Source organism: Cryptomeria japonica, chromosome 11, assembly GCF_030272615.1.
Source record: "Cryptomeria japonica chromosome 11, Sugi_1.0, whole genome shotgun sequence".
NCBI lineage: Eukaryota > Viridiplantae > Streptophyta > Pinopsida > Cupressales > Cupressaceae > Cryptomeria > Cryptomeria japonica.
Genome location: NC_081415.1, coordinates 612,047,005 through 612,062,051, shown reverse-complemented (window position 1 = coordinate 612,062,051; position 15,047 = coordinate 612,047,005). Strand labels below are relative to the sequence as shown.

The 15,047-nt window shown below is 31.1% G+C and overlaps 1 protein-coding gene across 1 annotated transcript; it reads right to left on the bottom strand.

Annotated features, from left to right (window-relative positions):
• Positions 1–13,792: 13,792 nt before the first annotated feature.
• Positions 13,793–14,726, bottom strand: LOC131043466 (putative Myb family transcription factor At1g14600). The gene is made up of 4 exons (XM_057976666.2): positions 14,519–14,726; positions 14,177–14,253; positions 13,981–14,035; positions 13,793–13,884 (listed from the first exon to the last, which is right to left on the bottom strand). The coding sequence occupies exons 1-4, from the start codon at positions 14,724–14,726 to the stop codon at positions 13,793–13,795; spliced, it is 432 nt and encodes a 143-aa protein (XP_057832649.2).
• Positions 14,727–15,047: the final 321 nt, after the last annotated feature.

Below are 15,047 nucleotides of genomic sequence, written 5' to 3'. Positions count from 1 at the left end.
AATATGGAGAGGGAATTTGAAATGTCTATGATTGGGGAAATGAATTTTTTCTTAGGTTTGCAGATTACTTAGATTGGCAAAGGTATTTTCATCTATAAAACTAAGTATACTAGGGAATTGTTGAAGAAATTTGGTATGGGAGATTCTAAACCGGTAAGTACTCCAATGATTACAAGTGAGAAATTGACAAGGAAAGATGTTTCTGCACCAATAAATCCTACAAGATACAAATCTATGATTGGAGGTCTACTTTTTTTGACTCAAACTAGGCCTAACATAATGAATGTTGTTTGTATTGCATCTAGATTTCAGAGTGATCCTAGAGAAAATCATGAGAGTGCGGTGAAAAGGATTTTTAGATACTTTCAAGGTACATTAGAATATTATTTGTGGTACCCTAAGGATGATGACTTTACTTTATGTGCATATACAGATGCTGATTAGGCTAGAGATGTTGATGACTGGAAAAGTACTTCCGGTGGAGATTTCTTTCTTGGAAAGAAGTTGGTTTCATCGATCAGCAAGAAACACTCCTGTACTTCTTTATCTACTATTGAAACCGAGTATGTTGTTGCTGCTACTAACTATACATAGGTTTTATGGATGAAGAAAATGTTGAAGGATATCAAAGGGCATTGCACTAGACCGATAGTTATTCAGTGTGATAACTCTGCTGCTATTGACATATCAAAGAATCTGGTATATCACTCTCTAACAAAGCACATATATATCAAGTATAACTTTTCGAAGGAGAAGGTGGAAGAAAATGAAGTTAGACTGGTTTATGTGAACACTAAAGATAAGATTTTAGATATTTTCACTAAACCTTTGCCTGAAGAACTATTTGAGTACCTGAGAGATAGGTTAGGGGATTTTTCCCCTCTGATAGGGAACTGATTGATGATTTTTGGCATCAGTCCGGAATGCATTACTAGGGATATTTTTCATTTTGGCACTGATGTGGGGATGCTACTGCTTAGGAGGAGTAGTCAACTTCGTGATTCAGTGGTTTATGTTTTTTCTTTGAATTTTTTTGTTAGATTTCTAGCATTTATGTCAAAGGGAGAGAGATATTCATGTGAAAAAGAAAAATTAGGGGCAGATATATATGTGTAATTTAGAGCTTTATAGAGATATCATTCACAGGGGAAGTTTGGTTTTTGTTTTAGAAATTCATTGCTATATTTTTGAGTGGGAATTGTTGGTTGTCTTCCATTGGTGGAGACTTGTTTGTCATTTCTTGGTACTTAGATGTTTTTCACATCTAGTGTGGCCATCAATACCAAAGGGGGAGATTGTTGGCCATTTGGAGGAATAGATTATGTGTTGTATTGAGTTTTTGTCATTGATGTCAACACTAGCTGTTTGGATGCTTTACGGACACCCTTATGGTCTCGGTAGGTTGAGTGATTTGTGGTTGGTTTGGATCTAGCATGATCTTGTATGCTCTGGTATGGTTTGGTTATGGAATTGTCTTATTCATGCTACTCATGTTCATATTTAGTTAGTTGGTTTTGTTCTGGTGGTTGGATGTTATCCTTCTTTCTTGGAAGCTTGGCTTGTGATTCTGACGAGGGTTTCACCGACAAATATTTTGATGAAGATTTTTAATGATATGCATAAGTGGTGTCAGTACAATTTCTGGTGGAGATTCAGAATGCTGATGGTGATCATGTTTGAGACTTGGCAGATGGAGATCATTTCTTTAGCGTGTTGACCTATATTGGGTCTTGATTGATCTAGGTTATGGACCGACTTAATGTAACATGTGGATAGGACCTCTCGATGTGTTTCTGGGATGTCTTATGTGTTGGATATTGTTTGTTTGGTCTAAGGTTGACATTTTTTGTAATTATGTAATTGGTTTATTGTCTAATGGCCGACCTCATTGTTTATGGCCGAGGGTTTGTATATATGATGTAAGATCTCATTGTAGATCATCATAGTATAGGATAAGGATTTAGTCCTCTGGTATTGAGCTTACCCAGAACTGTACTCACGCATAGGAGATGTTATCTTTGTAGTTCGGTCCTTCTGAATTGTAGTTAGGATTTCTATGTAGTCAGTGAGACTCCTTTTGTGATGAGAAGTGCTCTCTAGGCTATTGGCCTTCCTGCAAGTATAGGCCTCTCAATTGTAATTCACATACTTATGGCAAATGTATCATTTGACTGTGGGTAGGCTTCCCACCATGGTTTTTCCCTTTACTGGGTTGTCCACATATAAATCTCGGTGTCATGTGGATGGCATTTATTCTCTAATTATTATTTAGGCTTAATAGGTTTAACTGCTATTCCAACATTTGGTTTAAGCATTCTAGTATTAATGTTTTGGGTTTTGGTATTAAATTTTTTAATTGCTAAAATGTTTTGGTAATCTATGACAACTGATTCACCCCCCCCTCTCAGTTGTCTTCCAGTTATTTGAACTATCTAACAGGATTTTGGATCTTTTTTTTCCAAGATGTTCCCATGTCCTCTGTCCACGGTGGTCTTTGCTTCCACTGTGGGGGTTGTGCTTGACCCTGTTGTTCTACTTTGTGGGTTGTGGGTGCTCTTTTGTGATTATTTTCCTGAAGAGGATCTCTGTTGTGGTTTTGGATTTCATCTCTCCTTTTTTTTTTTTATCCTATCCTATAGAGGTGCTTCTCTCTTCTATTTAGGGGAAGATTGGTTGGCTAAGTGATGGGGGATGGATTCTTTTAGGGGCTTTTGTTGCCCCATTTTTCTAGGTTGGTTGTTTGTACGTTTCTTTCTCCTTTCTCTAGGGTTTCTGTCTCTTTTCTCCTATGGAGGTGGAGTATTGGGTGGTGCTTGCATGCTTGGAGATTGATTAGTTTATGCCTCTGTTTTGGTTTTAGGTTTTGTTAGCCTTCTTAAAACCCTTTTGTCCAGCAATGCTATGTGGCCTTGTTTCTTGGTTGTTGGACACTATTTTATTGTTTGGAGCAAAGCTTCTTCTACTATTGGTCTATACCTTTTCTTGACCCCTATAGAGGTGGGTTCCTATCCTATTAAGATGGAGAGGAGTGTTGCAGAAAAGGTTGATGACTTGCCATTGGTTCTGGCTTTTTGACTTCAATCTGCTAGTTTTGGGAGCCACTTCAAAACCCAACTTGAAGGTTTGGGGTTCCTTTCAAAATCACTTGTTTCTATATTATTACTTAATGCTTATCTTTATGGATCTGGTTTTTTTGGTTTTGGGATATTTTGGTTGTGGGAGCCTTATAAAAACCACTATAACAAATTGTGGGAGCCTTGTAAAACCCATGGTAAGGCTAGATTCTAATAGATTTAAAGGGTCCATTCTGGCCATTCTTTGGTTTTGGTTAGGTATAGGCTTTGTGGTTTGTGGTCTGATGATGCTTCTTTAGGTTTTGGGTGCCAGAAAAACCCCTTACTGGTTGAGGGTATCTATAATACCCTCATTATTGGTTTTTTAGGCTTACTGACTGTTGTTGTGCCTTTGTTTGGGCCAACCTACTGCGTGTTGTCTAATTTATAATGGTTGGTTGGCATTTGGTTGCCTATGGCTACAATATTTTATAACATTTGATCTGACTTGTGTGATTGTGGCTGGGCTGCTTATTGTCTTTGTTGTATCTTTTAGAAATGTTCCTTTGTTGGTTCTAGATCCATGAAAAATCCAAGGGTTTCAGGTCCCTTCAAAACTTGTTATACAAGGTCTCTAGTCCTCGCAAGACTTATTTCCCTCCAATCAAAACTAATTCAAGGATGGGGTATTATATTCTTCAAAAATTACCAATGATATAATTTTTAACTATGAACAAACAATATTTAAATGCATGGAATTACATGTCACTTGAAACTATCCATCATGTCATAATAATAGATATAATAACTAACAACAAATTTGGCGATAGGCTATTATATTTTAAAAATTTATTGTATATGATTTTTAACTCTAATTACCAAAAAACTAATATAAATGCATGAAACTACCTATTAGTAATCTAGATATTTTAAATGTCTTTGGACATGCAGTGTCATGGTTAAAACACTTTGTTGGTGAAGCGATCACCAAGGTTCAAACCCCTGTTGGGCCAATGTGCTCGTAGGCCTTGTGTCTTTGCTGGGACGTTGTGCTCGTGGGTTTGAACAAGTGAAGTGTGGGGATGAGGTCCCTCGGTTGTGGCCTCACCGTTTCATAGCTTCGGGTCAAAAGAGTTTTACATAGAGCCGAAGGGCATGTCATGCCAACATCGTCGATCACTTTAAAAAGTTTACCAAGCATTATTAAAAAAAAAAAAATCTAGATATTTTAAATATATTTGTCTAAAAAATACAAATTAATCTGTATTTTTTTTACTATGTGAACACAAACATTGCATTGAACACCAGCTGAAAAGATCCATCTAAAATAAAAATTATATATCTTAATATTTGTTCCAATTTTTCATCTAAACCATATAAAGCTCATCTAAATCTAAACCAACTACACAAATTTAGAATTATTTCTCTGCTATTTTAACATAAGATAACAAAACCATCTTGCTTCCATCATTTGTATTATGTATTTTAGCTAGATCATCCTTCCACTTGTTTATTTTTATTATAAATTATTAACCATAAGTAATGTGATAGGATATATTAATTAAGGTTATCGGAGAAGAGAACATTATATTATTTATGAAAGAAGAAATATAAGACTATTTGCCTAATCATAAACTCACAAAGTTGTCGTGCTTCAACCATTAGTATTTTAGCTAGAGAATCCTTCCACTTGTTTATTTCTATTGTAATCTATTAATTGGAGTTTATTTCATAGGCTCTATGAGACAATATTATTGGAGAAGAGAACATTATATTAGTTGTAGAAGAAGAAATATAAGACTTTTAACAAATCATTAAATAATTGAATGAGGTACATAAAACAATTGAAGGGTCATTGGTTTAGTGATAAGGAGACATAAGAGATATATGAGCATAACTAGATTTGGAAGAGTCGGTACTAGAATAATTCATAAGAGAATTTGTGGAATAAAAGTGACAGATATTTTTAAAATGTCTGTATAGAGCATTCTCATCAACATAAATCACTTGGTGTTCAACTCTGAACAATCAAGTAGCTTATCTTTATTAAGGAGTAGAAATATAATATTTAAGATAATTTGTAACTAAGTAACCTAGAGAGGAGAATATGATCTATATTTGAAAGCGATACATGCATAATTTTTTTTTTTGGTTCCAAAGCCTACCTCTAGATTTTAGATATATTTCAAGATTCTAGATATTCCTTTAACAAATCAAACCTAGAATGAGACTCAAAAATCATCATTGATGTCCTAAATGGTAATGTTCACTCGAATTAAGTTTTTTGTACCTACATTAATAATAGAAAAGAATTATACAAAGTTTCTCATAGGTCAATAGTAGGCATACATTCAAAGAATGTAACAAGACTACTAATAAAACTACTAATCTACATAACTTTGAATGGTTACCTAGGGTTTAGAAACTCTAATAATATTAAAAATATAAATAAATTTATTAGCAATAATACCCAAAAACACCTAAGTGGAGATGTTACAACTAATGCTATAATTGTGATCTTTCTATAGGTACTTGGACAATGTCATATCATCTTTCATTTTATGGTAAATCCTTACCTCTAACTAAATTATTACACATAATTTGTGAGTGTAGTTATGATAATTATGGGAGGAGAATAGGTCAATATAGAAACCATTTCATATAAAATCCTTAAAAGTTTGATTTGAAATTACATGGTATATTTGTTCTCCTATCCTATTTAAAATATTAATGGAAAGACTTTTTACAGAGATTTGGGGTTTAGACTTTTGATTGATTCATGCTAGTAAGACATTAGGGATCACACATTGGGATTGTGGCCTGGTTCATACCTAAGTATTGTGAAGGTTCGGATTTTTTTTTTATGTAGCTTATGCTAGGGAGGTGTCAAAGTTTAGATATTGGGAATTCTTCCTACTTGATTTCTAAGAATTGTTAGAGTTTGGGGTTCAAGTTTATTTTAGTGTATGCTAGTGAAATTTTTGAGCTCAAATATTTGGCATGCCACCATATTCATGTATGAGAATAGTCAAACATCAAGAATTCCATTATTCTCATGATGAACGCTATAGAGATGTCAAACTTTGGAGATTCAAAATACCACTTGATTCATGTCAAAAATGTCTAGAGCACAACACTCAGAAATACAACCCAACCTATGCTAGAGTGAGAGAATTAAAGAACTCAATGGTAAATTAGGGTTGGAGTTTAGATATATTTGTTGACCCATGAATAGTTGACAAGTAGGTCTAGCGTAAAACCTCTACTTGGATAATCACATAACAATGAGGTCCACTTTTTGGCCAATGTTGGGCATCGAAATCAGTTTTTTAACTTAATCTTCACTTTTTAACACCTATACCAACTAAAATGTTAATAATTCCGAGACGATATGAACTACTAATTTGTGGGATTTTGTTTGTAGATTCTGAATATTTAAAAAAAAAACTATAATTAAATTGTAAATTTTAAATGTAACTCTCAATAATATATTTTTTATAGTACTCTACATTGTTAAAAAATGACATTTATGTTGTCATGCATACCCTTTTTCATACAAAGGATAAATTTATAATTTTTTAAATATATATTTGTAACATCGATATCTAATGCTTTCATTTTTTTCTTTTTCAAACTTTTTCTTTGTTGGGATACTTTGCAAGATCAAAATTTTGGCAAAGGAATTTTTAAGTTATTTTTTTACAAATAAGGAGATGGGAAATAAAAAGATAAGGCAAAATAAGAGTGATTTATATCATTAAGTAGAAATGAAATAAAAATTATATGAAGAAAACATGCAAACATATTATAGACAAAGAAAAGGTATTCAATTATTAAATTTTCATAATAGTATTTCATAAATATTAGTTTATTTTGAAAGAATAAATTCTTACATATCATGTTCTACATTAACATTAAATTGTCTTAGTTAAATTCACTTATAGATTAACATTAGTTTATATATAGCATTTGTTTAACTAGGTTAACCATAATTCCTTGGCTATAATGAATTTGAATATAATTTCTAATTAAATTCATTTGTGTGTCTACAACTCCTTTAGTTTGAATAGTTAACATTCATGTCTCCTTTTAATGGTGGTGTCTATAACCATAATTTGTAGTATTTCATACTATCAAAGGACTAATTCATATTAATATACAATTTCTCTTTATATGTGAGTAATATTTTAGTAACATAATAACCTTTAGATCCTCTCGTATGATGTGTGTGATATTTTGGGCAAAGCCTCATCATTATTAAACCTCCAAGTGGAAGCAAAAAATTTACAAATCTATATTGAACATCCTTTTCCATCCAAATAATATCCTCTCCACTCAAATTCATCCTATTTTTAAATAAATGTTTTATCAATCAACATGAGGCATGGCATCCTCTCTCTATAAATTGGTAGACACAAGAGTTTTGGTATATTATGATTTGTTTTTAGGACCAATAATTGAGTAGTATTGCATCTCATAGAATATTTCCTTGGAGTTTTTCTTCATAGGAGCATATATATACCTCAATAATAGACTATGAAGGGTGATGCATGTCCTAAACTAACTGGATCATGCCATTTGAATTAAACTAGAGCATTTTTCATCCTAATGGCTCTAGAATTAAAAGTATAATGTATTAAAAATAACTAGATACTAGCATACCTCTTGTGTATCAAATAAATTTGTCTAACATCTAAATATTTTTGGTTGTGATGGATCTAATTCAAATAAAATATGATAATAAATCACTAAGTAGTGAACATAAAAACAAACAATAGACCATCTCAACTAGAATTGGCTCGTTCACAACACATTGCATGGTATAGGCCCCAAAGAGCTCAATACCCCCATGGTATATTACATTGTCAAATGATAACAAGGGAGACAACAAGGAGATGATAATATCACAATTCATATGTCCATATATATATATATATATATATATATATAGAATGGGATTAGATAAATTATTTATCTTTTGATTCCAAATAATATCTTCTATCTTGATGTGTCATATGCATATAGATTATAACTGTCATTTTTGTAAAATATTATTCAAATTATTATAATCTTGTGGGATATGATCATCAAAGATTAGGAAAAGGAACATAACTTAATCTAGACCACCAATCATATGTATCCTAGAGCATATTTAGTACTTAGAATGTATACCTCTTACACCTCAATCAACATCTAAACAAATAGAGTATGACATTGTTCAATTAATGCAAATCACAATCAAGCATAAAATATACATACATAATTAAGAATTAGTATAAAAATTACCACATCAAATAGAAACATAATACAAAAACCCTTTGAGAATGTATAGGATGGTTTTGAGGTCACAAGTCATAATTAATATTACTTTAAAGAAATTCTTTTTTGATACAGAAAAAAAGATATATTTTAATATTATTAATTAAGAAAATATGTGTATAAAAAATTCTATTTTTTATTATTTATAGAATATTTTTAATATATTTTTAATTTTATCTATTTTTATTAGGGTATTGTATCTTGTTTTTTATTAATTTTTTCTAATCATCATCATCTTCTTCTTCTTCTTTTAAGGTTTAATTTTCATTAAGTTAAAATTTTATTAGTACTTTTCATATGTTAGTAATTGTCATAGGCAATACTATTGCATTCACTAAAGCCCATTGAATCAATTAGTTTGTACCAATAAAAAGTGATTACTATTTTTGCTTTCAAAATAAACTTGGTTTTTGTAAAGTTGAGATTTATATTTTTAAACTTAAGATATTGTACAAATTATTTATCTACACTATGATTGGTTTAAAACAATTGGTGTTATACGAGAAATTTTTAGGAATGATGGATTTTTTAGGTTTTTTTTTTTAAATTTATTTTATTTTTGGAAAAGAAATGTCTATTTTAAATAGATTTTTTTCATTTTGTATTATTTAAAAATCTTATAATAAAATATTTTTATAAATAGATATATAAATTTTGATAATTCTTTTTAATCTCAAAATATAAATTTTAAAACTGTTTATGACTCTAAGTTTAGAATTCTAAGTTATGACTCTTGGTCTTCCATTGGTTGTATTTGTCTAATTGTTTAAAGTGTATTTCTAAGTTGTGACCCTTGGTCTTTCAATTGTTGTTTCTAGTTTGGTGCTCGAAAGGAGCTAGTATTTGTAATAATTTTGTAACGTGGATGCTCGAATGAGTGAAAATGAGCTTTGTGATTCTATGATACTTAATACAAAAAATAGTTTTGAAAATTATAAATTTTTTAATTATTTCATTTTGGTAAGTAATTATACGTATTTTATTGATGTTGAAAAGAAAAGTACATAAGTTGTAGTATCATCTATCTGACATCATGAAGAAACATTGCTAAAATTTGCTCCAAAATGATATCTATAGTCAGACAAAACAATAGCTAAAACACTACCCTCTCGCCTACTAGTATTCTGCCCTATACACCCATTTATACATTTAATAGTTCACAACATATAAAAGTCAATCAAGTAACTACATAAACAAGTTTTAAATAAAAGTCAATCATTTTCTTTTCATTTCTTCCTCACTGCTTTCAAAGGCCCATTAACCCACTAGTCTTTTATCTCGAATCTTGGTTCTGGTTCTTCTTCTATCTCCACCTTTCTGTTTCCTTTGGCTCATTATTGTTCCTTCATACACATGTAATTAATCAACTAATCCCAATGGATATGAATAAATTCCATTAGTTATTGAGGAGTCTTCTCATCTATGCCCTTAGCCACCTCTGTAAGCATAAACCCTGCCCCTAAAATTGCCCTTTCCAAAATCAAATGCAAACCATGAAACTAATCATTTTTCACACAACCCTTCAACACCCACTCAAAATATTCTTTTCATCCAAACTCCAACACATACATCACCACCATTGACACAATGTCTATATTTGTCCTGTACCTATGTATAGCTGTCAAAAACTCTTCACCCAAAAGGATTTCCTTGATTTGAATGAAAATATCTGCATAAAATTTAAAAATATTTTTGATTCTTATGTTAGTGCATTTTCTCATAAATGTTATTTGTTACCTTAGCATAATCAAGAAAAAGGTTTCCTCCATATTAAAATATAGTCGCCAGCCATCCACAATTGTTAGCACCAAGTGCTACCCATGTAATATCACACCACCACCACACCCTTTTATTAATAACTTCTTAAATTAGTGATGTACTATTCCAACTTAGAGATTGAGCTCAAGATTATGAAAATATTCCATTATACTTTTTGGCCCATCATCGAGAGTCATTGCCCATTTGGACAGCCTACCCACCACATCATTTCTTGATCTAATCGCATGCCAAAATTCAAATTCCTCAAAAGTTTCTAATAAATGCTTGGCAATAGTTATATATTTATTCAAATTCCAGGCATGTATTTCACCCTTTTTTATTGCATAATAATAATCAAGGAATTTCCTTCAAGCTGTATTTTTGAGAAGCCCAATTTTTTCACCATTTTCAACTCTTCAATAGCTGCTTAAGCCTCGACATCATTGTTTGTTCCCTCCACAAGTTTTGAAGCTCCAATTGCTATAATATTAATTTTATACCATCCTTCCCTTGACTTGAACCACTCCACCACCTTCACGTTCCTGAATCCTAGATTAGCCCTAGCAAGCCCATTAATAGGCTAGTTTTTAAATTGATTTAATATATACAAAATAATTTAATAATATTTTAATCATAAATTTAAATATTTTATTAAGTCACTCAAAAATGTCTATTTTCACTTCTACAATTATTAATAATTATTTTTATTAAGACAAGTTAGTATTAATATTACATAAATATAATTAAAATAATATAATAGTACATTACAAGTTAATAATTAAATTCAAGATTAATTTTATTATTATAATTATTATTATATAGATTTTTTAAATTAAACTAGGATTATGTTTTTAAGAAAAATATATATATATTTATTATTAAATTTGTATTATATTATTTTATCAAAGTAAGAGTTATAGTTAATATTACATAAATATAACTATACAAATATAATTTAAAAGTAACAATGTTTCAAAATTACAATACTATGACGATAAGTATTCACCACTATGTGGCACTTATTTTTATTATTTTTATCTTCTTATGAAGTTGAAAATAATAGTTAAAAGATAATAGAATTAATTTCATTTATAATTTTCTGTCTAAGTATTAAATTTTAATTTATTATAGAATAATTATCTATAAAAAATTATTTATATAATTAAATATTTCAAGTTAAAATGTAAATTAAAAGTTTGGAGTGAGAGATCAATAAAGAAAAAATAACTTTTGATTACTCATTTCATCCCAATAATTTAATGATATCATGTGTCCTAGGGGATTTATTCTTAGAGTAGCATGTCATTTGAATATTATCTCCATCTCTACCTCTCCCCTATTTATATCTCCTTACCTCTCCCTATATCTCTCTCTTCCCCCTCTATCCTCCCCATTGTATGTATCTCTATATCTCATTCTCTCTATATGGACCTCTCTCTCTCTCTCTCTCTCTCTCTCTCTCTCTCTCTCTCTCTCTCTATATATATATATATATATATATATATATATATATATCTCCATATCTCTCTCACTCACACACACATTGCCTATTTCTTAATCCCTATATGTATCTCTATCTCTATCTATTACTTTCATCTCTCTTCATCTCTCCTAACAAGCTCTATATATTACTTAATATATCTTTATCTTTATCTCTGTATCTCTCTCTTGCTCATTGTATCCCTCCTTCTATCTCTATTTCTCCCTCCCCTTCTTTATTTATCCTTCCATCTCTCCCTCTCTCTCACCCTTCTATATTTCACAAGTTATAGCTATTTTCTCTCTCTTTTCTTTTCCTATCTCTACCTCATCATCTCTCTCTCTCCCCATCACTCCCTCTTTTTATATCGCTCTACTTCTCCTCTCTCTTTCTCTCTCTAACTCATACAGATGCACACATACACTCTCCTTGTTTCCCTCTCCCTATCTATCTTTTATCTCTCCATCTCTCTCCCTCTCTCTAACCCTTTCTCTATCACTTGTCTGTCACCTTGTTTCTCTCACTCTTGCTCCTGCCATCTCTATGTCTATATATCTCTACCCCCCTCAATATATAATCTCTCTCTCTCTCTCTCTCTCTCTCTTAGACCTCCATATTCAACTAACAGGCCTTGCATTAATACAAGAAATACAAAATCAGCAGTGCTACCAAAAAGAAATCTTCTATGAATCACTTATCTTTTCACAAGATTGGCTATACCAAAAGGGCCACCAAATAATAGAGAATTGTATTTCAAATAACAAAAATAATTTCATAAAAAATAATATTACTCTACAAATATTATTGTAGTTTAATATCAAATACTCAATTAATACTTCGTAGAAATTTTTCAAAACAAAGAATATATTATTATAATAACAACACTATTAAATGTATATTTATCAATTTGAACATAAACCTAACAATAGCACAGGCTGTTGAATAATGTATTACTAATGTCAGTTTTGACACTTTTTTTTTGGTAAGCAAAGGGCAGAGCCAGAGTAGTATATTACTTTGAATTTTAATTACATATGAAACATATTACAGATCCTACATGATCTGTCAAAAAATATTATGAAAACAATTTTGCATCTTTAAACTGTCCATACAAAAATTAAGGGGAGTTTTGAAAAAAAATAAAAAAAATAAAAGTAGAGTCAATTAAGAATACCTCTTCTTTCTCTGGGTCTGTGGTCTGGTCAATTAAGAATTTCCACTTCAAGAAAGAGTGCGCCATCCCAACAAATTGTCTGTGTTTCGATAAGGCATGACCCTTGGGAGCCAGTTTTCACATTTTTAATTCCAGTTTTCTTCTCGAAATTTTTTTCTCTAACTTGGCATGTCAGACAGATGAAAAAAAGAGACCATAAGGATCAGAATGATCAAAATTCTTATAACTAACAATAAATTATTAAACTAAGATCTTTACATGTCAGAGAGGAAAAAGAGTCCATATAGGCTGCAGATAAATTGAGGATCAGAATAAACAATACCATCATGGATGAATGAAAGTCAAGTGAAAACCATCCAACAAGGAGCAGATCTAAGTAAAATAAGAACACCACCATAAACATGAATACAAAACTTTAATAACAGTTGGAGATTATTTTCCTGAAGGTAGCTGACAAATAACATAACCCAGTTTATCCTCTGGAAAGCTTTATAATAAGAGTTTTTTCAGTACGATTAAGCTACAAGTTCTCAAAACAAAATCAAAATCATCAATTTTGCAGTCCTTTGCAGCCACTAAAGCTGCATTGCAGCCATTGTTTTCAATAAGGCATGACCCTTGGGAGCCAGTTTTCACATTTTTAATTCCAGTTTTCTTCTCGAAATTTTTTTCTCTAACTTGGCATGTCAGACAGATGAAAAAAAGAGACCATAAGGATGAAAATGATCAAAATTCTTATAACTAACAATAAATTATTAAACTAAGAACTTTACATGTCAGAGAGGTTAAAGAGTCCATATAGGCTGCAGATAAATTGAGGATCAGAATAAACAATACCATCATGGATGAATGAAAGTCAAGTGAAAACCATCCAACAAGGAAGGAGCAGATCTAAGTAAAATAAGAACACCACCATAAACATGAATACGAAACTTTAATAACAGTTGCAGATTATTTTCCTGAAGGTAGCTGACAAATAACATAACCCAGTTTATCCTCTGGAAAGCTTTATAATAAGAGTTTTTTCAGTACGATTAACCTACAAGTTCTCAAATCAAAATCAAAATCATCAATTTTGCAGTCCTTTACAGCCACTAAAGCTGCATTGCAGCCATTGTTTTCAATAAAAAATATTTAAACTAGAGGCTTGTCTGAAGTTATGACTTGTGACTTGTCTTTATCTTCGAGTAATAAACCTGCATTTGATTGAGGAAGCTTGTATGTTGGCTTTTGAAGTTTACATCTATATCCCTGCATTTGTCAATAACAATGAAAAACTAAGGATTTATTTGGGAGAGAATGAGAAAACAAATGGAAAAAAAGTATATATTAGAATTAGGGTTTCTTTTTCCTATTACAAACTCATGGGTGATTACATTAATTTAGCAGCACCTGTAGATGGCTTTCCACTTGAGGGTGGGTAAGCCCTTCAACACCCATGAGCTCTACAAGTTGTTTGGGGGATGCTTCTGTAAATAGAGTATTAAATTTACAACAATTCAATGAAAAAAAAAATAACAAATAGATGGACAGATTGGATTATGTATGAACAAGATATTCTAGATAAATCAAACATAATTTATATTATACAATATTTAGAATTCTAAACCAATATCAAAAATAAAAAAAATTAGAATTCTAAACCAATATCAAAACTAAAACGAATTTAGAATTCTATATCTACCGACACAAAAAACTTAATAAAGAAAAGTGAAAGATTGAATGAATGCTCACTGTTGGGACCTCCAAGTTGTTGCACTGCACGAAGAAAACTATCATGCAAATCAGAGGTCCAAAGAATCCTGGGCATTAAAGATTTAATGTACTTCCTCTTTTCTCCTTTCTCATTTCCATTCTCATGAGAAAAAGACCCATTGTTCTCTCCTCCTACTCGAATCCTTTTACCAAAAATAAGAATGTCTCTTCCTTCTTCATTCTCCATTTTTCTCTGCTGCTAAACTTTGTCAAACAACCGCTGAAACAAGGATGAGTTTAAGAATAGAGTGATTGAAATCTATATAAAGGTGATTGCAGGCGAGAGGTGATAACAAAAATTTAATATTTAGATTTAAGATTTGCTGCCTTGGATTACTATGATTACTATGGTGTGACACTAAATGTTGTAATGTCGTTCTTGTTAGAGAGGACATGCATTGGATAAAACAAATAAGGGGCAGTGTATTGGAGACCCAAATTCATATGTAAAACTGGAGCACTTATATTACTCTTTTTTTACATCATATTGAAGAAAATGTTTCGGTGA

What these genes read in the sequence shown, in the direction of transcription:
- LOC131043466 (XM_057976666.2), bottom strand. Translation starts at nt 14,726, where the DNA reads ATGGAGAATGAAGAAGGAAGAGACATTCTTATTTTTGGTAAAAGGATT. An exon ending in ACAACTTGGAGGTCCCAACA is followed by an intron (nt 14,254 to 14,518) that starts GTGAGCATTCAT and finishes CTCTATTTACAG; the next exon opens with AAGCATCCCCCAAACAACTT. An exon ending in AAGTGGAAAGCCATCTACAG is followed by an intron (nt 14,036 to 14,176) that starts GTGCTGCTAAAT and finishes TGACAAATGCAG; the next exon opens with GGATATAGATGTAAACTTCA.